Raw genomic sequence first — 27,351 nt, 5'->3', positions numbered from 1 at the left:
CTGACTGGCGTCGGTGGTGCCATATTCAGCTGATCATAGTGCGTTGAAGGAACGTTGTTGACGAAATCTTGCATAAACCGATGCTCCATTTGCTGACGCTGCTGTTGCAGATGATCTACACGTGATGGCTGATTCTGGTACATCGGCGGTTGCCGGTATTCCACAAGGACTGGAGAACCAGTATAACGGTTCCCATCTACCAATGCAGCCACGACTGTACGACTTTAACAGTAAGATTCTACAGTACCGCATCTTACCGTATACATCAGATGCCGATCGGAAGCCAACACCACTTGGTTCTATAGCGTACTGCGGAACTTGCTGCGCGGAAGGTAGGTGCCGTTCCGATTAACGTATCCCGAACCTGATGCGGCACAATCGCTGCGCGGCTGTCCAAAACCCGCCGGCAGGAGACGAAGACTCGTATGCACTGCACTGAGTAGCTGGATAGGTGTTAGACGCATGCAGCTGATGGTGCACTAAAAAATCGATTTTGGTTAGCACCGGCGCCGCACAGTGCGTGTTAAAATCAAGTTGAGTACCAAAATCGAATTTTTTATTTTCATGAATGTAAGCTATTGATTTTATCCCGTGCGACTGAATTAATAAATTAACTCACCCAAGTTAGGATATTTGGCATTCGGATGAGATGAATGGCTGAGTAAGCTTTGACTGCACAAACCGACGACGTTTGGACTTCTCGGGCGCATTCGGTGCTTGCCGTCGTTTGGAGATAGGCGGCGTGTCCAAAACTTGTCCACATCCGGTCTGCACGTATACATCGAGCTGGTTTTCTTTATTTTCACCGTCGCTGGCCAGGTCTTTTAAGATGTCATCCATTTCTTTGTCGTCTAGGAAATTCAGGGTCGGTTCTAGGGCGTGAATGGGATCGTACATGTCAGCGTTGCTGTTGACGGTCGGGACGATTATCAACAGTCCACACGTCACATCCGAACATGCCATACGGCGGATACTCCTGCTTCTTTGGTGCCGGTCCGAGAATCGCGGTGATACGTTGATAGTTCAATGGATCGAGCACAACCCGGTTGAATTCTGTAGTACTTTAACAGATAGCCGAACTGCTGCGCCGTAACAACTTCAGCATAGACAGGGCTGTCAGGACGGATGGGTACAAGATGGACAAAACAATCGTTAATGGAATGAGTAAGACGATCGAAGCCGGTCTGGAACACAGTCTTCTCGAATTCCTGGTAGAAACTCAGCGAGAAGCAGAGCGGTGACTTAGGACTGCTGAACAACATAAGGACTGAGCGCTCTTTGGAGGCGCCGTGCAGCTGTTCCTCTTGTGGATAAAACAGCTTGTAGTATAACCCGCAGCAGCTCGACATCTCTTCCGGTGTGGGAAGTAGATAGTCGTGCAGCGTAGATTAACAACGCCCGGAAGTGCAAAGTGTCCTTTGCAGTTCGAGGGCGGATTGCTTCGGCCGGGCCATAGCTTAAAACTTGACATATCTCCAAGAAACCAAATAGAACAGCATGCGAGTATAACACTTTAAAGCTAAACACGGTTGGAACCGACGAAATAAAATTTTAGATCCTTGTTGAACGTTAAATGAATTTTGAAAATGTATGCGTGGACATTGTCCACATGTTCCGTGCTTGACTGTATTTGTTACTGTGTGTATGTGCCACTAGGTTACTGATGCATTCATGAGACTGGTCGCTTTCAAATCTGTGTCACCACCGAGTACGCCTACAAATGGCAAGCGCATAAATGCAGCTGCCCTTGAAATTGATATATTGTATTATTTTGTGATAAGCGCAACGTTCACAGCGGGACATTGCACATCAACCTTTAATATTTTTCAACAGCATTTCCTTTTTCATACCACCCAGTTCGGCTACGTACTTAACAACAGCAGACGCCTTATGGGCGTTAATTTTCCCGTATTCAGATATCAGACATTCAACAATTTTCTTGGCAATGCGCATATTGGATTTGTGTTTGTAGAAATCTTTTGCATTCGATGCGCAGAAATACTTGGACTTTAATTAGCTTAATTAACAGCGCCCGTACTGCATCGCTCGCTACCAAATCAGACGGGATAACTCTCCCGTAATCAACTGGAACTGCCAGATCTGGTAACAACGCGTTACCATATTCGTCAAAATCGGCTTCATGGGAAAGGCGAAATCCCTGCTCAATAAACTCCTGATCGAAATCGTACTCTTCCAGAACGTCGGAAGATGCACTATCGCGTGCATCCGGTGGTAGGCTGCGGGATCGCATATATGCACGTCGATTCCACCATAAAACGTCTCCATACGATCAACTAGTTCGCGATCGGTCTCGTTAAGATACTCTGAATGACGCTTCTGATACTCTTCAAACACATTCATCTAAAAAAAATTTTGAAAAAATTTCGAATTTGGTATGCATTTATGATGCAACATATCACGTAAAATCGAAGTTGCTTACCAAAATCGAAGTTTTAATTTTATGGATTTTTTCAGTTTTTTCAAGTACACTGCATATGCAACAAAGGAAAACAGTTATTCAAATTATCAAAGCGATAAAGGAGATGAAAAAGCGCAGCTGACAATAAATAAAAGCTATGCTGCCATCGTAGCACTTAATCCTACTTATCTCTGCGGGATACCGACAGATCAACGCACAAAAGAAAACCGTTAAAACTTTACACTCGAGTAACTCAGCTAATTCGCTGCGACAGTATTTGTACTAATCTGTTTGAAGAAATGATATAAAATTTGACTGTAAACTGATCAACGCTCTTGTGCTGAAGATGAAAATAATTACTGTAGATGCGCTAACAATGCTTATATTAATGTGCTTAAATACTTGTATGATTATCACTGTACTTATGCGCGCTGTGTATTGTATGTATTTTACAATACTAATATGCTGTCATGAATAAATACGCCACACTGCACAATCAAGAGATGTACACTGTACACAGAACACGTGTAAACAGATAAAGCATTCACAAGCAACACGCACATAATTAGTTGCACTTGCATGTACGCATAAATAATGACGGTTCGATAAATTTAAAAAAGATGGGAATAATATTACGAATGTTGAAACGATGTAATAAAAATAAAATGAAAAATTAGAAAAATTCGGTTATTATTGCAGCATTTTTTGTTAAAACACTCGATATTATAAACGTATAAGCGTACATACAATACTGAATAATTGTATCTGTAACACCGGTATGCAGTATTGAATAGCATGTATTAATAGCGCACGTCAGCTTTGCCATTGAAATTTAGTTGGCATTAAATGATTTTGTGAACGGGTAAATGTATCGCACTTATTTGGGAATTACTTTAATATTTTACCCTTAACATTAGTATTTTGCTATATTGTTATAATAATTTATTGAAATTATTCAGCGCAATTATTGCGAGCAAACACACAGGCACGTACACCACAAGCACACGATAGCGCATAACACTATTCCTAGATTTTTTCTTTATTTATTTAAACTTACTACTGTCGGTATGGCCAGTTCGCGGCGTCCAAATGGTACGGAAATAAAACCGCACGTTATAATGGGCAAATCTGTGATAAAAGAGCGCTTATTAATTTAGCGAAATATTATTAGCAATAAAAGTGTGCATATATACGGATACAAAGACCGTACAACAACACTGAATTAATATTATATAAAATATATTTATTAAAAGAGCAGTCAATTACGGCAACACGGTGTTGGTACAGCGCGAAAACCAGATATTTTATACGTACTAACGCAAAATACACATGATGTACAGTACGTAAATGATGTACAGTACGTAGTGTGTATGACATGCAGCATACGAATTTTCTATAGATGTGATAAAGAAATTACGGTAACACGGTGTTGGTGCAGCTACTTAATTTTTACTTGATTTTATTAAAATATTTTGAAATTTTAATTGCTTACCGTGAGCGCCTCACGGAGGTGTTGTTTAGTGCCGGGAGATGGGTGCGGCACACTGATTAGGCGTGGGAAACGTCGCTAGCACAGCAGGGAAGCAAGCGCTCGTGATAGAAGCTCCTACAGAACAAAATCCCAAAACATATACACGCCTGCAAACCAAGAGCAGCGCCGGAATTTTTAATAAAATAAATTTTAAAAGCGTAATCAACCACGATAACACGGTCTTGGTGCATCGTCAGAACTGTGCACATAATTATTTGTTTTAAAATTTTCCAGATTTTCGGAAAAAGCAATAAAGATCGCGCAGTAGATACACATTCAGTACGAGAAATCCGTCAGCATTGTGTCTGAACAGAGAAACGCTTGCTCTCGCAGATTATTTATTTTATTTTTTATATTTTTGATTTTCCGAGCGCATTTACTGAACACCGCGCAAGAGACACACGTTCAGTGCTAATAAACCATTAGCAACAGATTCGAACAGAGAAACACGTGTTTGCGGAGTATTTTTTAGTAAAAAATGAACTTTCGCTTATTTGCCACACACTTCGAACAAAACTGTCCGAAATATGCCGTAGTCTCGGTCGTTTTATTTTAATTTAAATTATCTACACTTACAGTCTGTGGATAACGTGGAAATGTCAGTGGGTGTGCTGCGCTGACGATGGGGAAAGCTGGCGCGATACCTGTAAAACAGTCGCAGATATCAGCACCATTGCCTCTGTGCATTTCCACATCTGGCACAAAAACCGTAGGGAAGCGCGCTTTTATATTTTATAATTATTTTTATAAAATTTCGCACTTACGCTGAGCTGAACTACGGCAACACAGTGCAGGTGGACGGTGCGCACACTGGGAATCTGCAAAATAACGCAGATATCAGTGCCAAAACACTGTACAGTCGTACAATTGTACGAAAAAAAACAAACCGCACACATTTTAAAATATTTTTTATAATTATTTAAAGTACAAAGTACTTACTTGAGCGACAACACGCGCGGAGAGACGATACGGGACCACAGTGCTGACGCAGCAGATCTCCAAACAAACTGGCACGTTTGAGTGCCTGAATCAACGGATTCCGCGAAAAAACCAACCGAGGCGCGAAAAAACACACACTCGTACACTGTCCTTAGCAGAAGGACAAAAATCCAAGGAGTAGTACGGCGGGATGACGGGAAAACGTTGGGGTTTTCGCAAATGTAAATTCTAATATTTTTAGAATTTTTGAGGAGCCAAGATATGGCGTTGGCCAAACTACGCCGTGTGCATAGCGTCTTCAAGACGCTAGCCAAGACAGAAGCCTTTGTGCGTCAGTTACACATACACCGTACACGCACGCTCAGGTGTGGTGGCGCTGCTAACAGCGCGCGCTTTTTTACTTGTACATATGTACATATATGTAATTAGTACGGTAATTAAGTTTTTTATTTGTACAGTGTGTTTTTTATTCGTTCAGTATGTTTTTTAATTTATTTTCATATTTCTTAACTCGTTAATTAGAAAAAATGAAATTTAACTATTGTTTCCACTAATGAATTACGTAACTTAATGAAATTAATGTAAATTACTGTACTCTATTGTTTAATTTAATTAAAAGTAATTAAAAAGTTAATTATAGGCAGGTGGTACTGTATATACAGGCAGGTGGTACTGTACGGACCCCTGGGGTGTTCCTGGCAGTGGATGTCTGTGTATTCTACTTTATGATACTTCGAAGTATGCCAGTTGTCGCTCTGGCTGTGTTTCCTGCCACTTTGATCATGTTCGGCAACGTAGTTTTATGGCTTATACTTTATGGTAAAACCATCAGTATAACGAATAAGTGCATTACCGAAATACTGCTTAAAATGATTCAGATTTATGGCTTATTGATTCAACTTCTTTTCACTTCTTGCTCGCTGTAATCTCCAGAACGGATCATTCTGTCCTTGATTGAATGTAATTGTTTGAGAGTTTAAATTTTTACCGTAAAGGAGGTACCCGCGCTTGCACTTGTGTTAAAAGATAATAAAGTATTATCTTTTCTGTCTTTTACTTTTACTTTTTTAAACTGTACGCAGTGGCTGGATATACTATCGGTAACGCGAATTGTTCGCTACCTAAGAAGAGTGCTTCTGCAGCGACTTCTTGCTATGTGAATTTCTAAAAAGTAAAGAAAATCGTTTGAGCTTTATTTTGGGTCGGTCTGGTGTTTGTTTGACATTTTCGTGCATGATGTTGATTAATATTCCGTTGTTTTCGTAAATTACTGTGCCAGCTCGCTTTTCAGTGCGAAAGAGATGCTACCGCGAAGAGAACGCCTCGCTACAAGAAGTGGAGAACAAGCTGAAGGAGCGCATCGTCCATTTAGAAGGCAAGAACGCGCTGGTGCCGCATGCGCATCAGAAGCGCTTCACATGCGAGGAGGTGGCGCGGTTGGTGCAGGAGAAGAACAAGTACAAGGAGCAGTTCATGGAGCTCCAGGACGAGATGCGCGCCATACTCTCACAGAATCAGCGCGTCGTCGTGCAGCAGCGCCGCGGCCGGTCCAGCTTCTTCAAATTGTAAGTGGCAGCGTGATGAATAAATGCAAAAAGTATCAAAAATACAGGCCGGCTGGAAAAAGAATAATATAATGAAAATCGCCGCTCGGATTGTTCATCGGATCGTTATTATAAGTTATACTAGTATTGCATGCATTCACGTAGTGTGATGGATCTAAGATGATCTTCCGGTTTATTTGAAATGATTAACCCTTTAACGATTATGATAAATATCGAATAATTGGGTATATGCATTTTTCTTTCGTTATCTTTGTGTTCATTTGTCGATAATTTTTTTCCTTTTGTCGGTTAACAGAGTAAATTAATAATCAATTGAGCAAAGAAGCGTATGCGATACAGTGATGCAGGATGTTTAATTGGGATATGTCATAATGTAGCATTCGTTTTTCAGCTTCAGTGGCCTGTTTGGGAGCACCGGCAGCCGCGAGAACAGCGCCGTCCGCTACAACAACGACCACACCCTCCCGCCCTCGCCGGGCGGCGGCACCATGTCCCCCTCGCAGTAGAGCACCGCGTCGCGATCTCCTCCCGCCTCGGAAGCGGCGCCCATCGACACCGCCGACGTCGTCGACCTCCAGGAACATTATAAACGGTGGGTACTGGGTCTTATTTTTTGCATCACGTAGTTGGCATTATTTCTGCGTTGGTGTGCGCTAACACGCGGTTTTAGGATTGCTACGGCGGCGGAGAACGGCGGGACGCCGCAGGAAAGTCCTCCCACCGGCGACCGGGGATCCTGTGGGTCCATAATTCAGGGCGATCGGCCGGGAAGGAGACGCCGAGTGGGCGGGTGCAGGCGTTCGGATGGAGTGTGCCGGTGGTCGCGGCAAGCGGAGCTGGTATTGTGTTTGGCAGTGTCGTCGTCCCGAAGCCTCTCTACTCCCGGCCGTTGGTGGAGAAGGATCCCGATATGAAGGTACGCGCGAAAATTAAAGTGAATAAAATGGAATTATGTAAAATAACTAATATAAAAGTTTGACATTAAAACTATATTACCAAAACAATAGGCAATTATAAACGTACATAAATGTACATTTGCATTATTTAAAAAATTAAGTATTTACGAAATATACCACAATATGATGTATCGTTCATGGTACACTGTCAAACCTGAATTTAGACGAGCAGGCGGCTGCAAGAAGCCAGTATTCTACGTTTGTTTGGTTATAGATCTGGTGTGCAGTGGGCATTCAACTGCCACCACGCACGCCGACCGCCGATGCGACCGAACCGGGCTCGGATGCCTTGCGCGAACAGGCGTACGCAGTCGCCTCGTCCGTCATCTGGATCTGCAGTTCCACCCACTCCAGTGCTCCAGTGGCAAGGTGACCGTCATGGACGCCAACCGAGAGCTTCCCCGTCTGTTCATCGCATCTACTGTGCATGGGTTACGTTCCAGGTGAGCCATTGGACGAGGGAGAAATCGATAATAACGAGGGAGAAATCGGTTTGGTATTGTTTTAATAATTACATTTTGTTCTCCGGTAATTAGGTAAAAAATGTAGTTCGGATAAAAACTGCGAATTACCCGTTGGTTACGTTGCTTACGTACAGCGACTGGGATTTCCAGTACGATGATTATATTGTGAAGTTATGGTCAGTTTTTATTGTGCATCTTGCTTGGTTTTCTTGCTGGGAGGAGTTATTTCAGGTCGAAAAATTTACCGTAAATTAATTTTGGAAATTGTTTTCATGATGCCGTTAGGAACTGCCTCAATTTAGTCGAACTTTAAGGCGCAACCTCTGTACTACGATATTATCAGTGTATGATAGAGCAGGATCTGTACTTGTGACTACATAGTGGCTGATTTAAAGTGGCTGTTTTCTATCGAGTTGCTGTACGCTGTCTGTAGGCATTCATGACGACGTGGAGATCCCGGTGCCGGTGGAGAAGCCGGAGGCCAGTCCGGAGAAGAAGGCCATCGAACATCCGCTAATGAGCACCGGCGGACGGGGACGCAGTACGGATCTGGGGAATATTCTCTTCGTGTCCTGCGCGACGGGATCGTCGCCGCCGGTCAAGAGCGTTGCCAGCGCAGCGGTGGGACACATGGCAAGCAATGCACTGCCCAGCGACGCAAGCGGTGAGTTTTATTCCGAAAGTGAACGACAACGACCGAGCTGGTCCGATTTGTTAGAAAATAAGCTGCAATAAAGTGAATAAACGGAATTTGAGTGTACATAATAGGGAAGACAAATAACTGAAGCTCAGTAATAACGAATTTTGACAGTCTTTATTAATATAACCAGTATGCAAAATAATGCACAGCTAATTTCATTTAATTTGGAAAATACCTAATTGACCTTATGAGCAAATAATCCAAAAATCTCCACCGCGAAGGTGTATCTATTATTGCATTTTGTTAGTGGAGAATTAATCGACCAGAATACAGAGCGACCGCGGTAACAATGGTGATGTAAACTTTATCGACAATAGCCAGTATACATAACAACATGCCTGCGCTGATTTACACTAATAAAAATGATCGAACAATGGTGATTGTGTTGCAGTGAACAATGCAACAGCGGATCTGTCGAGCGAGATGAGCGCGAAGTGGGATCCCAGTGCGGAGAGCTGTAGTGACCACATTCCCGTTGACTCCGATCTGGGCCGCGCCCGGGTGGAGGGTACCGTGTGGATCGGCAGTCAGAATCGTGGGTAATTTCAACGATCATATTGGAACAGTTTCGTGTAATGACGTGTATGGCACCGCTCCACTGAACACTGACGCCTTGATGCAGGTTGTACATTTATCACGCGTCGCGGATATATCGCAAACGCCTCAGCAAGGTGATCCTGGACGACGCGGTCCTCTGCATTGTGTGAGTGCTACGCTCGGCGAAATGTCAGTAATTAACCTAGAATTCGTAAATAATTAGTTGGATAATACAACCTTTTATGATTGTATCGAATTTAAAGAAGTTAGTAAGTCAGTATAGCCATGGGTGAACTGGCACTCCTTAAGATATGTACTCTGTACATAGTGTGCTGGACATACTGTCCGGTATGTGATTTTCGTAGAATAATGGCTGACGGGCCAGAAAAAGAACGAACGAAATCGCTGACCGTACCGTTGAGAAATGAGAACTGATAGCAAACTATAACGATGTGATGATTGTTTTTTCTTCTTTCTATGAAAATCTCACGTTCTATTTGGACAACAGTTTTTGATTTATTCAAACAAAATTTTAAGAGCTTTAATACTATTATGCGAGTAGTAGAACATGTTATACACAATGTGTTTGTGTAACGGCTTCATTTCTTCTCAAAAGTGAGTTCCCTCGTAACTGGTACGAGAAATTTCGGTAATGGAAACACCTTGTAAAAGCGCTAGTACGTTATGGTTATCGTATTTTCTTTGTCGCTTTATGTGTAAAACAATAGAGAATATCTATGAATCCATACATATTCTAATTTCGTCTTTCTAATACGATATCCATAGGACCATAATTAAGGAATATTTTGGATATAATAACAGTAATAATTTCAGTAGAAAGTATAATCATAACATTCATGAATTGATATATTTTCAGGCGTGTGGAAATGCAGTCATATAATATTTTCGCCTGAGTATGTAGTGAATTAATATAGGTAGCAGTGCCCAAGCTGAATGTTTTCTGTATTTCGGCAGACATACGACGGGCCGCGTGCTGGCCTCGTTGGCGGACGGGCGCGTGGCGGTGTTCCGGCGGGTGCAGCCGGGTGGCTGGTGGGACACGACCAACTACCACCTGCTGAGTCTGGGCCAGGCCGACCACGCCATCCGCGCCATGAGCATCGTCCCGCCGCCCTATCCCGACTACATCCCCGGCATCCGCCGCAGCCCGGGGGCGGCTGGCAGTGAGCAACGGGACTGCGTGTGGGCCGGTTGCCGGAACAAGATCCACGTCGTCGATCCCCTCTCCATGAAGATCCTGGTAGGTACAGTGGATAAGGAAAGTAGCTCGTTGAATGGTCGATAAAGTGACAGTTTTTCGTCCGCTTTGTGAATGCCACTGTATGGTGTCTAAAGTGGTTGACAGTCGTCGTAGCGTAATGGCTGTGAACAAAGCAATGAACTCGTGTAAGCACAGGGAAAAGAATAATAACGTTAATACTTTGCCTCTGCAATGGAGATTTGCGGTTGTAAAATGAACTTTTGAGTAGAAATAGTTTGTGTTTGTGGCTAACGTAATGCATGGATGCTGCTGCGCTTAATGAATTTTTTTTTATGAACATGGACGCTCGGTTAAATCACAGGAAATAGATGTTGTAAAATGTATACTGATTATTTTCAGTGGTATATGTCGTTGTTAAGACATGTTGTTAGTGTTTGAACGTCATTGCAGTATTACGGAAGTATGAGTTAATCTGTGCTAGCCTGCTAGGTAAGGGTCGCTTGCGCATCTCGCTGGTGCGCATCACGGCCATGTCGGCCTCCTGCCGCGCCTGTGGATCGGCACCAGCACCGGCGTCCTCCTCTTCATTCCCCTCAGTTTCACGCCAGGTAAGACTCCATTATTATTTCATTTTTTTGTTCCATTAATATTTTATTTTACAATTTTTCTCCAAATTATACATTTATTATCACTGTTACTGTTATTAATTTAGATGCCAGCAACCCGGACAAGGAGGCGGCCAGTCGTATCGAAGTGTCTGCCCGGGTGTGATGACCCCCTGGCGCAGGTGTCGTATCACGGACGCCGGGAGGAGGTCAAGTTCTTCGTCTCCATTCCCGGTGCGTTGTATTGCGCTGATCCCCGTGGGACATCAATCCGTAATGCACGCATTAGTGATATTTAAAAATGATTGCTCAATGCAGGAACGTACACACTCGGCGGGGCCACGCCTTCCAGCAACGACCCGAAGGCCAGCCAGGAGGACGCCAGTCTGCTGGTGTCCGGGGGTGAAGGCTACGTGGACTTCCGCTACGGTAAATTGACCAAATAAATTCATTAGATTTATTCAGTAATAAATAGCTCATGCAGTGCATTAAGAATGGTTATCTTAAGAATGGTTAGAAAGGACCTGAATATCTCGCAATCAGTCAGTTTAACTGAAGTAACAGCTCTGGTGAAATGCAGCAGTGTTGTAGTGTGATGGCTTGTGCATGTTTGCATACGCTTTGTGTGCGGCTTATTGAAACTGTAAACCTTGTTAAGACTTTGTAATAGTGGGATAATAATGAAATTGTTTTTAATTGAAGCATTTTGCAATGTACAATAATTCACTCCTACAATATTACCGAAAAATAATTTGCTCAGTTGTAATTTTATGATGTATCGATAATTTTAAAGGTTTTGTCGTTTGAACAACCGTAAATTTACGTTTGAGAAAATTCGTATGACTGTGACAAATACCAGCAACAAAAATTTCCCTTGTTGCATCACGCAAAGAAGTGTATTGCTGTATGGAAATTGTTCACAGATGACAGTGCGGAGAGCGGACTGGAGGATTCTCCGGGCGGCAACGCGGAGCCGCGCAGTATCCGCTCGCACCTGATCGTGTGGCAGACGCCGACCACGCCCACCACCTCCGCGCCCCGATCCTGAAGGAGAGCGACGGACACCCCTCCCTCCCCCGGGGGCGGCAGCTAGCAGGACAGGCGCAATGCAACGGACAGCCGTGATGGTCTCTAGTCGGTGACGCAGATTATGCAAGGATGGTTTTGCCAGTTTATTGCACTGACCTTTCGTTTGTACGGCTTCCAGTATGGTGTTCAACAGTGTTTTCGTGTTCATAGTGCTTTTACTTGTCTTTTAATTGGAGTTTCTATTTGATTTTACTGATTTTATGCGTTTCTAAATGGATTTTTTGATATTTTTTTGTTTTTTTTGTGGTGGTAGTTTTCTGTGGATTTTGCGAATTTGTGATTGGTGTTGTGTTGTGTTCGGGAATCGTGATTATGGGAAATGGAAATAAAATAAATTGAACGATAATACTGTAAAAACATTTGGTATTTTTTTAGATTTTTGAATAAAGTTTTCGCACGGTGCTTCATGTTTGCTACAAAACCCTAAGAATCTGTCCTTCCTTACAAGTGTAAACATGATGATTTAACAATAAATACTTCTATACATGTGCTTACCCTGCCCCAGTATCTTAAATGAAGGGAAGTGACCCGGTACATGTTTCCAAGTTCGTGTACTTGTACATGCACGAAAATATTCCCTTTAGCGCACTCTCAAACACATTTTGCTTTGTTCTATGACATTATGTAGCCGGATGCTGTGGATATATAGGCGTGAACACCAAATGCGCGCGCAACTTCCGGTTCAGGAGCTGTGGCTGTAAGAAAATTCCAAAACGTTTAAATGCATTAGAGGTGTACTTACCAATAGTCTCATTATGGGCGATCTCCTTTAACTTTTGCACGAAGACGCCGATATGTAAACATGAAGATCCTTTTACACCAAATTTTAAAATGACGTATTTATCATGCATACGCGCATCTAAGTATGTGCAACCTTTAGAGGATCTGTCCAAAATGGGACTTTTGGTATGTACAATTGTACACCAGAATACATGTTAACTTCTCGGAATTTTCTTACAGCCACAACTCCCGAACGGATGTTGCGCGTACAAACTGTTCCTCGCCTATGTATATAAATCACTACGCATATATAAATTTTTGGAAGCGAGCGAAACCGAAGATTTTCATGCTTGTACAGCATGCGAATTTACGGTAGTACCATGTACCGGGTCACTTCGAGTACGTAATATCGATTGATTTTAGTAACGATGCTCGTCATCAAGAATGTAACGGTATGTTTTAACTATGGCCAGTAAATATTCCAAAATTGTGTTTTTATTACGCCAGTACCGGTGGTTAAGAACTGTATTTTCGAAAGGCAATCTGCACGCCATTATTTTGGGAAACATAATATGCTTCGTCCAACATTCTACCAGTACGAGCCACGAGTAGGCCAGGGTCAAAAAGAGGGAGGAATTTTGAGAGGGAGGAATTTCTGCGTGGTCAAAAAGAGGGAGGAATTCATGAAGGGAGGGAGGGAGGAATTTTGATATATCAAAAGAGGGGGAATTTTTTTCAGTTCAAAGGAAGTACTTAGGGACCTCGAACCCAGGTCTCCGAGGCCACCAAGATTTTCTCATTATATACAGGCCAGGGTCAAAAAGAGGGAGGAATTTCTGAAGCGAGGGAGGGAGGAATTTTGATATGGTCAAAAAGAGGAGGAATTTGAGAGGGAGGAATTTCTGCGTGGTCAAAAAAAGAGGAGGAATCATGAAGGAGGAGGAGGAATTTGATATGGTCAAAAGAGGGAGGAATTTTTCGAAGTTCAAATGAGACTCAGGGACTGAACCCAGGTCTCCTGAGGACAAGAATTTTATTAATATTTCAGGTTCAAAAAAGAGGGAGGAATTTTTTTTCTGAAGTACTTAGTGACCTCGAACCCAGGGGCCACCAAGAATTTGTATGAAGGTCTGGTCGAAGAGGGTCCCCGAGGTCGCCGAGATTTTCTCATTAAGATGGTATCAGATGGCGCTGACTAGGCGCGCATCGACCATCGACGGCGAAACAAAAGCAAACCCGGATGAAGACTTTAATGCCGAAATCTGACGCACACCGCGCTTTGCGCGCAAGCCAAGAACCAACTGGTCTCTGTAGGCAGCGCAGCTGCCTTACAGAGCCATCAAAACGCATGAAAATGCCCAGACAGGAAAAAACCCAAAACCAACCAATGAGAGAAGGGCTGAATCATAAGCCCGCCCTGACATCCCTGTACGGTCTAACACTGAGCTCCTGCGAAGTGCAGGTAAATGGCGTGATGCGCCGTAAAAGAACAGTGGATACAGGGACCGGTACGGTCCCTGTACTATATCTAATAGACTGTACTACCGGGTGGCTCGGTTCCAGTTCGGTCGGCTCACGTGGTCCGGTATGGGATCTGGTTCAGTCAGGTTTGGTCCGGCTCAGTCCCGGGTTGGGCGGCTCGGATCCGGTTCGGCTCAGGAATGTTTCTGGGCCGGTTTGGCTCGGGTTCGGTCGGTCTGGTCCTGGTTCGGCTTCATGCGGTCCAGTGCCTGGGTCAACGCACTGTCGCGCCAGAATCCAGGGTCGGATGCGAAAATCGGTAGATTCCGCATTTTATCCGTCTGGGGAAAGGTCATGGTCTGGGGAAAATCGGGCAGGGTTTGGGCACAGGTACGGCCATGACCCTGCAAACACAAAATACGCTGCTCCGGTGAGGAAATTCCGCTGCTCCGCCGGGGGAAAGGTCGCTGTGGCAGGGTTTTGGTGGGGTGAATTTCTCGGCGTGGTGATGGTGGTCGATCCAGCCGTGGGGATCGGGGTTGGCATGGCTGTTGGTGGTGGTGAAGGGTCCGCAGGTTTCCTGCTGGTCCGGGTTGCGTCCACCGTCGGCATCCGTCATCGGTACGGTGTGGCTGTGGGTTTGTCCGTCCATCGCTGCACTTCTGGCTTGGCGATATCTCCATCCCTTTCTGGGAGAGGCAGTTTCCTCCGCGTTCTGCGGGAGTGACGGCACAGCTCCGGCGACTGACGGGAAATCCGGGGGAGCCGGGTGAGCTCCGTACCCGGGGTTGGCACAGGACGCGATCACGCGATCTGGTCCACAACTCAGAGGTGGCCCGTGAGCGGGGCAAGCCCGCTGTGCAACACACGAACGTCTCCGTGAGCTGCTACCATATCAGATGGCGCTGACTAGGCGCGCATCGACCATCGACGGCGAAACAAAAGCAAACCCGGATGAAGGCTTTAATGCCGAAATCTGACGCACACCGCGCTTTGTGCGCAAGCCAAGAACCAACTGGTCTCTGTAGGCAGCGCAGCTGCCTTACAGAGCCATCGAAACGCATGAAAATGCCCAGACAGGAAGAAACCCAAAACCAACCAATGAGAGAAGGGCTGAATCATAAGCCCGCCCTGACAATGGCGAGCGAAGCGAGCCCGCGTTTCTAATTCAAGACATGTTGACGGTTCGCTGAAACGGAAGCACCAGTGACCTTTAGGTTGCCACGTGACCTTTGGGTCGCCACCGATTTTCATGGTGATTCCTATACAGTTTGACATGCTGAGTCGAACTGAATACTCGGGGACCTCGAACTGGGACCCCGAGGTCGCCATCACGACATGTACCATATGTGCACATTGTGATGTGCTGAGCCGAAATAAAGTACTCATGGACCATCGAACCCGGGTCCCTGAGGTCGCCACTACGATATGTAACATATACTCACTGTTTGCTATGCTGAGTCGAACTGAAGTGCTGGGGTTCTCGGAACCGCGTCCCCAAGTCGCCACCACGATACATATTTTATATCCATAGTTTGATGTGCTTTATCAAACCACTGCGGGAGGTCGTAGAAACCGGGAATATTTCTAAATATTCCTAAATGTTTCTAAATATTTTCACTAACATTTCTTATTATATTTCCACATATTCCTAAATACATTTCTAAATATTCTAGATATTTTTCGACATATTCTGACTATATTTCAACATATTTTCGATAGTAAAAAATATATCTGAAAATACGTCTTAACACATTTCTAAATATATTTTTGATAATTCTAAAATTAATTTTCTGATATTTCTGTACAAACAGCTTCTAAATATTTCTCAATACTTCTAAATATTTCGCAATATTTCTAAATATTTCTCAATATTTTTTTCAATGATTCTCAATAATTCTATAAACATTTTTTATCATGTTTCAACCTTTTCCTAAGTTTGTTTTAAAGTTTTAATATATTTTAAATATTCTAATTACGTTTTTAATTCTTTTTCACATTTTAAAATTCATTTTAAATAGTTCGACTTCTCAATTGCTCTACCATTTTGAATTACGTGAAACGTAAACGTAAAAATTCTGATTACGGTGTTGAGAATATCTGAGAAATAAAATACCGTAAATATAAAACTGGTTTGAAAACAAGGTTTTAAAACGGGCATTTCCTTCAAAATACTAAATTTTTAAATATCAAAATACATAGCATGCCGAATTTTATCTAACTAGAACCTGTACGTTATTATCCATGCTGAATATTTTTGAAACGAATTACGTTATGTAATGCTACTGTAGAGATGAATTCGAACACCACTTTTAGATCGAATTTCTTAATTGTTACCGCAAGCTTTGGATCATAAATTCAGATTATATTATGATATAATCTGTTGTATTTTATCACCGTTCGGATTCTAAATTTGCATTGGAAAAATGAAGTCTTGCTAAAACAAAATTGTATATTTGAAACATTGATTTTTTAAAGCAAATCAACAGCGCATTTCCTTTATCTGCGGATGACACTTTGTAACACAGCTACATATGACACAATGCTTCATAATGAGATGTGCCGGTTTGTTTTAAAACTCATTGAAATTTCATACAATATGTTGTATCTCCTACTCTAGTATAAGGTCAAGCGGGCGGCGGTTTTTAATTTAAAATGTATAAGGCAACGAATGCGTTAAGCATTAACAGGTATGCGCTGAAGCTGCTGAATCAGCCTAGCAGATTGGGCTTTCAGATGTACATCTAAATTCTCATTATGAACCACCTTTGTTAAAATCGTACATGTAATTGCGCATAATTATGTGAGCCGTTTTACACCATGATTTAATTTCCGTTTCAAAATCATGAATTACTTTATTATTTCGGGTTTTTAAAATAAAAAATTATTAAGCAGCCAGAAAAAAATTAAAATTTTTATTTTATTTAGTGTGAGTGAGTTTTGTCTCATTTTTCATTCATCACTTTACACTGGCATTTAAGTTATATTGCGAATCGCTTTTCATCATTTGATAACTTATCCTGTGCAGATGGTTTATACAAAATATTTAGGAAAAAAAATTCATTGGAACTGATATATCGGTGTTTTTGCGCAACATTTTTGAAAACCAAATTAACGCCTCAGATAATATTCCTATTTCGTTCTGAGTTTTGGCTAGTATACCCGACCAGTGCTGAAGTGGATTTCGGGTAGCCGCCCGGTAGCTACTTAGATTTAATAATGAGCCTTCTTATGGATTTAAAGATGGTAGTATGTATCGGTAAATCGAGATTAAGCCTATTACTTACTTCGAAATTAGGTTTTTTGAGACAACTAAATCTACAAATCTAAGGTATTTTGGCACCTACATATATTGAACTATTCAGATGTCTTCGTTTTAAGCTATTTTGATATTTATAATAAATAAATAAATTTATTATTAAATTATATATGCACTGACTTTGATATTCTGGTGTTCGGAGATTCAGTTATAGATGTAGCTGTTAAGTAATTCTGTTGTTTAGGCTTCTAATCATTTTAAACAATTTAAAAAGAAGTGAAGTTTCTAGGAATACGAGGACATTTGGGTGCTGTGAACATACCCTTCACGATTAAGGTGCGATAAACACCCGGGAACTAACTTCACAGAAGATTTTATTTTGACAAAAATGTTATATCCGAATATTTTCACCGTCTGTTTCGACAAATTGCGGTCCACAAAAAATTATCGTATCTTCAAACCACATTTTAAAAGATCATAGTGATTCACAATTTTAAGTCACAGAACAGAAATTCCCTCCTGACATGACTTGACTGCTGCGTCCATAGCAGCATCATAACAAGCTCTGGCGACTAGATCCGTAGCTGATATTTGTGGACAGTTGGATTTAATACACGTAGCAAATCATAATAATCAGTAAAAAAAGAAAAACAAACATCACTACAACAAATCTAAAACAACAAGATACTGGAAATAAACAAATATGTGCGAGTACTCGTACTGGGTGCTGTGCGTTTTAAACTTGGATTTAATTTTAAAATTCCGACCGTGATGCCAGTAGCGTTGCGAGCTCCAGAGCAGTCGGGTGTTCATCGCACCCTAATCGTGAAGGGTATGTTCACAGCACCCAAATGTCCTCGTATAAATTCTTGCATTTAATTTTAGGTATTTAGGTGTATTCAGAAATATTTAGAAATATTTAGAAATATTTAGAAATATTTAGAAATATTTAGAAATATTTAGAAATATTTAGAAATATTTAGAAATATTTAGAAATATTTAGAAATATTTAGAAATATTTAGAAATATTTAGAAATATTTAGAAATATTTAGAAATATTTAGAAATATTTAGAAATATTGCAGAAATTGCAGAGATTTGTACAGAAATATCAGAAGATATAATTTTACAATAATCAAATGTATATTCAGAAATCTGGTAAAACATAATTGCAGATTCGAGGAACGCGGTTCTGAGGTCCCGGGGCACTTCAGTTCGACTCAGCATAGGAAGCAATGAATATATGTTACAAATCGTTTTCGCGACCTCAGGGACCCTGGTTCGATTGTCCCTGGGTACTGGTTTATTTCGGCTCAGCACATCACACTGTGCATGGTACATGTCGTGATGGCGACCTCGGGGGCCCAGTTCGAGGTCCCCGAGGACTTCAGCTCGGCTCAGCATGTCAAACTGTATAGGAATCGGTGGCGACCCAAAGTCACGTTTCGACCTAAAGGTCACTAGTGCTTTCGTTTCAGCGAACCCTCAACATGTCTTGAATTAGAAACGCGGGCTCGCTGCGCTCGCCATCTTGAGGAGAAAATCTCGGTGGCGACCTCGGGGACCGTGGTTCGAGGTCCCCGAGCACTTCAGTTCGACTCAGCCCTTCAAACTGTGTATATAAGGCCAGGGTCAAAAAGAGGGAGGAATTTTGAGAGGGAGGAATTTCTGCGTGGTCAAAAAGAGGGAGGAATTCATGAAGGGAGGGAGGGAGGAATTTGATATGGTCAAAAAGAGGGGGGAATTTTTTCGAAGTTCAAATGAAGTACTTAGGGACCTCGAACCCAGGTCTCCGAGGCCACCAAGATTTTCTCATTATATACACAGTTTGAAGGGCTGAGTCGAACTGAAGTGCTCGGGGACCTCGAACCACGGTCCCCGAGGTCGCCACCGAGATTTTCTCCTCAAGATGGCGAGCGCAGCGAGCCCACGTTTCTAATTCAAGACATGTTGAGGGTTCGCTGAAACGAAAGCACTAGTGACCTTTAGGTCGAAACGTGACTTTGGGTCGCCACCGATTCCTATACAGTTTGACATGCTGAGTCGAACTGAAGTGGTCGGGGACCTCGAACCACGGTCCCCGAGGTCGCCACCGAGATTTTCTCCTCAAGATGGCGAGCGCAGCGAGCCCGCGTTTCTAATTCAAGACATGTTGAGGGTTCGCTGAAACGAAAGCACTAGTGACCTTTAGGTCGAAACGTGACTTTGGGTCGCCACCGATTCCTATACAGTTTGACATGCTGAGCCGAGCTGAAGTCCTCGGGGACCTCGAACTGGGCCCCCGAGGTCGCCATCACGACATGTACCATGCACAGTGTGATGTGCTGAGCCGAAATAAACCAGTACCCAGGGACAATCGAACCAGGGTCCCTGAGGTCGCGAAAACGATTTGTAACATATATTCATTGCTTGCTATGCTGAGTCGAACTGAAGTGCCCCGGGACCTCAGAACCGCGTTCCTCGAATCTGCAATTATGTTTTACCAGATTTCTGAATATACATTTGATTATTGTAAAATTATATCTTCTGATATTTCTGTACAAATCTCTGCAATTTCTGCAATATTTCTAAATATTTCTAAATATTTCTAAATATTTCTAAATATTTCTAAATATTTCTAAATATTTCTAAATATTTCTAAATATTTCTAAATATTTCTAAATATTTCTAAATATTTAAATATTTCTAAATATTTCTAAATATTTCTAAATATTTCTAAATATTTCTAAATATTTCTAAATATTTCTAAATATTTCTAAATATTTCTAAATATTTCTAAATATTTCTAAATATTTCTAAATATTTCTAAATATTTCTAAATATTTCTAAATATTCTAAATATTTCAAATATTTCTAAATATTCTAAATATTTCTGAATACACTAAAATTAAATGCAAGAATTTATACGAGGACATTTGGGTGCTGTGAACATACCCTTCACGATTAGGGTGCGATGAACACCCGACTGCTCTGGAGCTCGCAACGCTACTGGCATCACGGTCGGAATTTTAAAATTAAATCCAAGTTTAAAACGCACAGCACCCAGTACGAGTACTCGCACATATTTGTTTATTTCCAGTATCTTGTTGTTTTAGATTTGTTGTAGTGATGTTTGTTTTTCTTTTTTTACTGATTATTATGATTTGCTACGTGTATTAAATCCAACTGTCCACAAATATCAGCTACGGATCTAGTCGCCAGAGCTTGTTATGATGCTGCTATGGACGCAGCAGTCAAGTCATGTCAGAGGGAATTTCTGTTCTGTGACTTAAAATTGTGAATCACTATGATCTTTTAAAATGTGGTTTGAAGATACGATAATTTTTTGTGGACCGCAATTTGTCGAAACAGACGGTGAAAATATTCGGATATAACATTTTGTCAAAATAAAATCTTCTGTGAAGTTAGTTCCCGGTGTTTATCGCACCTTAATCGTGAAGGGTATGTTCACAGCACCCAAATGTCCTCGTATTCCTAGAAACTTCACTTCTTTTAAATTGTTTAAAATGATTAGAAGCCTAAACAACAGAATTACTTAACAGCTACATCTATAACTGAATCTCCGAACACCAGAATATCAAAGTCAGTGCATATATAATTTAATAATAAATTTATTTATTTATTATAAATATCAAAATAGCTTAAAACGAAGACATCTGAATAGTTCAATATATGTAGGTGCCAAAATACCTTAGATTTGTAGATTTAGTTGTCTCAAAAAACCTAATTTCGAAGTAAGTAATAGGCTTAATCTCGATTTACCGATACATACTACCATCTTTAAATCCATAAGAAGGCTCATTATTAAATCTAAGTAGCTACCGGGCGGCTACCCGAAATCCACTTCAGCACTGGTCGGGTATACTAGCCAAAACTCAGAACGAAATAGGAATATTATCTGAGGCGTTAATTTGGTTTTCAAAATGTTGCGCAAAAACACCGATATATCAGTTCCAATGAATTTTTTTTCCTAAATATTTTGTATAAACCATCTGCACAGGATAAGTTATCAAATGATGAAAAGCGATTCGCAATAGAACTTAAATGCCAGTGTAAAGTGATGAATGAAAAATGAGACAAAACTCACTCACACTAAATAAAATAAAAATTTTAATTTTTTTCTGGCTGCTTAATAATTTTTTATTTTAAAAACCCGAAATAATAAAGTAATTCATGATTTTGAAACGGAAATTAAATCATGGTGTAAAAACGGCTCACATAATTATGCGCAATTACATGTACGATTTTAACAAAGGTGGTTCATAATGAGAATTTAGATGTACATCTGAAAGCCCAATCTGCTAGGCTGATTCAGCAGCTTCAGCGCATACCTGTTAATGCTTAACGCATTCGTTGCCTTATACATTTTAAATTAAAAACCGCCGCCCGCTTGACCTTATACTAGAGTAGGAGATACAACATATTGTATGAAATTTCAATGAGTTTTAAAACAAACCGGCACATCTCATTATGAAGCATTGTGTCATATGTAGCTGTGTTGCAAAGTGTCATCCGCAGATAAAGGAAATGCGCTGTTGATTTGCTTTAAAAAATCAATGTTTCAAATATACAATTTTGTTTTAGCAAGACTTCATTTTTCCAATGCAAATTTAGAATCCGAACGGTGATAAAATACAACAGATTATATCATAATATAATCTGAATTTATGATCCAAAGCTTGCGGTAACAATTAAGAAATTCGATCTAAAAGTGGTGTTCGAATTCATCTCTACAGTAGCATTACATAACGTAATTCGTTTCAAAAATATTCAGCATGGATAATAACGTACAGGTTCTAGTTAGATAAAATTCGGCATGCTATGTATTTTGATATTTAAAAATTTAGTATTTTGAAGGGAAATGCCCGTTTTTAAAAACCTTGTTTTCAAACCAGTTTTATATTTACGGTATTTTATTTCTCAGATATTCTCAACACCGTAATCAGAATTTTTACGTTTACGTTTCACGTAATTCAAAATGGTAGAGCAATTGAGAAGTCGAACTATTTAAAAATGAATTTTAAAATGTGAAAAAGAATTAAAAACGTAATTAGAATATTTAAAATATATTAAAACTTTAAAACAAACTTAGGAAAAGGTTGAAACATGATAAAAAATGTTCATAGAATTATTGAGAATCATTGAAAAAAATATTGAGAAATATTTAGAAATATTGCGAAATATTTAGAAGTATTGAGAAATATTTAGAAGCTGTTTGTACAGAAATATCAGAAAATTAATTTTAGAATTATCAAAAATATATTTAGAAATGTGTTAAGACGTATTTTCAGATATATTTTTTACTATCGAAAAATATGTTGAAATATAGTCAGGAATATGTCGAAAAATATCTAGAATATTTAGAAATGTATTTAGGAATATGTGGAAATATAATAAGAAATGTTAGTGAAAATATTTAGAAACATTTAGGAATATTTAGAAATATTCCCGGTTTCTACGACCTCCCGCAGTGGTTTGATAAAGCACATCAAACTATGGATATAAAATATGTATCGTGGTGGCGACTTGGGGGACGCGGTTCCGAGAACCCCCAGCACTTCAGTTCGACTCAGCATAGCAAACAGTGAGTATATGTTACATATCGTAGTGGCGACCTCAGGGACCCGGGTTCGATGGTCCATGAGTACTTTATTTCGGCTCAGCACATCACAATGTGCACATATGGTACATGTCGTGATGGCGACCTCGGGGTCCCAGTTCGAGGTCCCCGAGTATTCAGTTCGACTCAGCATGTCAAACTGTATAGGAATCACCATGAAAATCGGTGGCGACCCAAAGGTCACGTGGCAACCTAAAGGTCACTGGTGCTTCCGTTTCAGCGAACCGTCAACATGTCTTGAATTAGAAACGCGGGCTCGCTTCGCTCGCCATTGTCAGGGCGGGCTTATGATTCAGCCCTTCTCTCATTGGTTGGTTTTGGGTTTCTTCCTGTCTGGGCATTTTCATGCGTTTCGATGGCTCTGTAAGGCAGCTGCGCTGCCTACAGAAGACTCAGTTAGTTCTTAGCTTGCGCAAAGCGCGGTGTGCGTCAGATTTCGGCATTAAAGTCTTCATCCGGGTTTGCTTTTGTTTCGCCGTCGATGGTCGATGCGCGCCTAGTCAGCGCCATCTGATACCATCTTAATGAGAAAATCTCGGTGGCGACCTCGGGGACCCTGGTTCGAGGTCCCCGAGCACTTCAGTTCGACTCAGACCTTCATACTGTGCAAATAATGAGAAAATCTTGGTGGCGACATCGGAGACCTGGGTTCGAGGTCACTAAGTACTTCATTTGAACTTCGAAAAAATTCCTCCCTCTTTTTGACCATATCAAAATTCCTCCCTCCCTCGCTTCAGAAATTCCTCTCTCTTTTTGAACAGGCAGAAATTCCTCTCTCTCAAAATTCCTCCCTCTTTTTGACCATATCAAAATTCCTCCCTCCCTCGCTTCAGAAATTCCTCCCTCTTTTTGACCAGGCAGAAATTCCTCCCTCTCAAAATTCCTCCCTCTTTTTGACCCTGGCCGATAAAGAGGTCTTGTCGTCATCGGAAATTATTTTTACTGCATTCGAAACTGCTTCCAAAGCAGATTTCGCACTGCTGCCTTCCAAGAGAACTACAGGACACTTAACCAACCAAAAAACAAAAATCCCTACGGGCAAACGCCTCCAAGTTGAGGCTCCAACAGCATTTCGACGGATTAAACAAAATCAACCAGATGAGGAAATACATTCCGCGGATATTAGTATAATAATTATAATAGTAGGAATTTTGGCGTTCTTGTTAACAAAGAGTATGATTTTGTTGTTCGACACCAGTCAGCTTACAGATCAGATGGGCTAACAGATCAGATCAGATGGGTTAACAAATCATAATTATTTAACCAGAGATACACGAAGCACTGCATGTCCTGTTCTCTCCCGTTTTTCTTTTTCAAATTATTGAAGCGATATCTGCGAAAGGTGGCGAACGGAACGTTTTTGAAACACAATATGTTTTTACCCAGTTATATCTGACGTACACCGATTTAAAAACAAGAACCCAACCCGTACAAAATATTGTATTCTACAAAACAATATGGTGAAAGCTCCGCAAACCACCTTTATACCACCTTTGGCTCCTAATACCACCTTTTGCCTCTGCATACCATCTCTGGCTCTTAATACCACCTAATACCCTTCTAATACCACCCGGTTTAGGCCAGACACCAAGCGAATTAATGACGAATGTACTAAATGGCGGAGCGTTGTACTAAATGCAAATGGCACACAAAAGACAAACCAACGGTTGAAGAACTCGCTCAGCTCAAGAAGCAGATATCGGACTTACTGGCATCGGTAGCAACCGTTATCTTCGTTGCCTGAGTTATCACTACTCGTAGCGAAAGAAAATTAATGTACAATTAAATGCGTACCTTTTGCATACCACTTTTGTCTCTGCATACCGCCATAAATTTTTTAAAACTTCCAATAGAAGTAATACGTTGAAAGATGTTACTGCGATCTTTTTAAAAGCTGAAGGCTTCAGAAACGCAACCAACAATTCACTTTAACGGTGTGAATCATTTCTTCACGCCAAGCTGGGATGCAGACGCATAAGAAATGGTGCTGTGTTTAACTAAGCCGTACAGCTTCCAGAGTTCCAGTTCCAGTGCCGCACTGGAACTCTGGAAGCTGTACGGCTGTGATGAGCCGGAAGAGCAACTGCGGGTCCGATACGATAACGTGCAAACATAAAAAAAAATGGTTTAAGCTGCGGATCATTTGCTGCGGCATTTGCGTATGACCTTTTCCACAGAAGAAGCCCCACATGGACTTCATATGTCGGCCAAGGTATCCGAAAATGGATTTTAGAATGCTTTGAAAAAAAGAACTGCTCCACTGAAAAGAAACGCCGGACGACGGGCCGAGAGAATTGCGAATTCAGGATCTGATCTCATATCCGGCCATGTACAGACTCTGTACGAAGCGCAGAGCGTTGATACGGATGTAGCTGCGCAAGCGAATCATTCGATTATCCTTGATGTTAAAATTTAATAAAAATAGATAGACGCTTATGAATATTAATTATTGAATACATGGTGGTACGCAGAGCCAAAAGTGGTGTTCAGAAGGTGGCATGCGGAGCCTTCACCAAATAATTACTATGTGCGTCAATGCATAAAACACGCTGCCGCCATTTGCAGCTTGCCGCAGACCGGAATATCTAAACTGGCCTTGACCTTGTACAGGCGTGGGACTGGACAAACCGACCGAATCTAACGAGCGCCGATTCGATTTGATACAGGTGGAGACGTGATTCATATCAGGGAGTGGGCAGAAAAGCCGCCCAGGTCCACCAGAAAACTATAGGGCCAAGTGCCAACCCAAAATAAGACCCTGCATGTATAGTTGGCGTAGGCCACAATCAAAGGGAGTACGTCCGGCACCAGCTGAGTACCTACCACCGAGTAGCTTAAGCGACTCGGTAGCACGTATACGTTACTGACCACCACTCATGCTGGGGTCATATTGGGCAGCGTGTTGACCGCTTATGTGGGGGAGCGTCATGTTGGGGAGCGTGTTGACGATGCGCTTCGAAAGGAACAAGGAACGCAATTGCTTAACAGCGCCCACAAGAACGGACGTACCGATACTGCGCGCCATACTGCAGGGCCATCGTTTAGGCGGAGGAAAAGCGGCTACGCGGGCTGGAGGTGGCTGTGGTACCAGCCAGGTAGTCGTCCAAATGGAAACATTACTTAATAAATTCATAATTCACATTGCTATATGTACAGTATTCTGTAGTTTGATTCGGATTGTGTTCGCACGAGGACCATTGCCGTCTTTGTGCACCAGGCTTTTCCGTTCAACGGATTTGCCCAGTTTTTATACTGCATACTGGGGTTCAAGACAATCAAGAATTAATTCTAATTTTGTCGAGCTGTTTAGCGTACCTGGTAATCTGTCAGCAGTAACCACATCCAGTTAGAGCAGCGTACAGTATATTAAAGGTATCAACAAACAAACACGATTCAAAGGGGATCTTATCCGGCCATCGTAGATCCCACTCAGCAAAACTGATGTTATCCTATCTAAAGGTAACCATCAGTGTACTAGTTATTATAATCTAAAGCGGATGTCAGGTGGATTCCTTGTAAAATACTGTAACTGTAACAATTTTAAAACGCCGTAGTTTCCAAATCCCAAAAGATAACAAAAAAATAGCTGATTCGAAATCCGAATCGCTGTATCCGGCCACGAGGTGCAAACTTATTATTGATGTTACAGTGTTACTCTGATAGGAATCTGGAGATGCTTCTGATTATGGAGCGGCAGCGACAAGCGTACGGTTGCTTAGAGACAAGGGCTACGAGTACGCTTAACGGCTTAAGTGATGTGGCGTGAAGAAACGAACGTAAACGCCGATGTCGTATACACGTGGTTCTCCACCACATTACAGACAAAATTAGAGTCAGTATTTATTGTATTTTTTGAGCTTTTTAAATATCCACTGACATTCTTCGTTGGAAGTTTCTGCAACAGTCCAGAATTAGCCAACTTTCATTAAACCACATACGTATGTACGTACTTAACCGGAATACGTGAGGATGTGCGAACGTAAAGATACATACGCGTTAGTGTGATCGTTGAAGAGCTTTAATTTTACAAAATAGATGTCTAATTTCGTTTACAGCATAGATAATTCATCTTGACTGATTATTTTTCGGTTATTTCCTTCAAAGGGCGTTGTAAATTGTTTGCTCTTCGGGGCCTGTTTGTATTATCCGGCTGCTGTGAGAATGCCTTGGCGGTTGTCCAGGATGATATCGTTGGACGAATTGTCCAGGTATCTTGTTTATGACATAGCTGTTGTCGCTCTGGTTGTGGTTCCTGCTTCTTGGAT

At 41.5% G+C, this 27,351-nt stretch overlaps 2 protein-coding genes across 8 annotated transcripts; one reads left to right on the top strand and one right to left on the bottom strand.

The window, feature by feature from the left end:
• The first annotated feature begins 5,735 nt into the window (after positions 1 to 5,735).
• LOC129600899 (C-Jun-amino-terminal kinase-interacting protein 3-like) lies at positions 5,736 to 12,353 on the top strand. Of its 2 annotated transcripts, XM_055499551.1 has the most exons (13): positions 5,736 to 5,849; positions 6,181 to 6,454; positions 6,846 to 7,046; positions 7,125 to 7,370; positions 7,625 to 7,853; positions 8,308 to 8,538; positions 8,966 to 9,113; positions 9,197 to 9,277; positions 10,087 to 10,372; positions 10,823 to 10,941; positions 11,046 to 11,172; positions 11,257 to 11,367; positions 11,862 to 12,353. In XM_055499551.1, exons 5-13 carry the CDS (start codon positions 7,838 to 7,840, stop codon positions 11,934 to 11,936), a joined length of 1,194 nt encoding a protein of 397 aa, XP_055355526.1. In that variant the 5' UTR covers positions 5,736 to 5,849; positions 6,181 to 6,454; positions 6,846 to 7,046; positions 7,125 to 7,370; positions 7,625 to 7,837; the 3' UTR covers positions 11,937 to 12,353. The 2 variants fall into 2 exon arrangements, with proteins under 2 accessions (XP_055355526.1, XP_055355527.1); XM_055499552.1 differs by lacking the exons at positions 11,046 to 11,172; positions 11,257 to 11,367; positions 11,862 to 12,353 and having other exon boundaries at positions 10,815 to 10,941.
• LOC129600900 (uncharacterized) lies at positions 8,696 to 26,728 on the bottom strand. 6 transcript variants are annotated; one of them, XR_008692171.1, is made up of 4 exons: positions 26,402 to 26,728; positions 11,032 to 11,362; positions 10,093 to 10,494; positions 8,696 to 9,313 (listed from the first exon to the last, which is right to left on the bottom strand). XR_008692171.1 is itself a non-coding variant. In XM_055499553.1 (2 exons), the coding sequence occupies exons 1-2, from the start codon at positions 26,426 to 26,428 to the stop codon at positions 14,561 to 14,563; spliced, it is 531 nt and encodes a 176-aa protein (XP_055355528.1). In that variant the 5' UTR covers positions 26,429 to 26,728; the 3' UTR covers positions 14,029 to 14,560. The 6 variants fall into 6 exon arrangements, 1 of the variants encoding a protein (XP_055355528.1); XR_008692170.1 differs by lacking the exon at positions 8,696 to 9,313 and having other exon boundaries at positions 9,615 to 10,494; XR_008692173.1 differs by lacking the exon at positions 8,696 to 9,313 and having other exon boundaries at positions 9,615 to 10,494; positions 11,265 to 11,362.
• Positions 26,729 to 27,351: the final 623 nt, after the last annotated feature.

This window comes from Paramacrobiotus metropolitanus, unplaced genomic scaffold (genome assembly GCF_019649055.1).
Source record: "Paramacrobiotus metropolitanus isolate TYO unplaced genomic scaffold, Prichtersi_v1.0 Parri_scaffold0000202, whole genome shotgun sequence".
Classification (NCBI taxonomy): Eukaryota; Metazoa; Tardigrada; class Eutardigrada; order Parachela; family Macrobiotidae; genus Paramacrobiotus; species Paramacrobiotus metropolitanus.
This window is presented reverse-complemented; position numbering and strand designations above follow the sequence as displayed.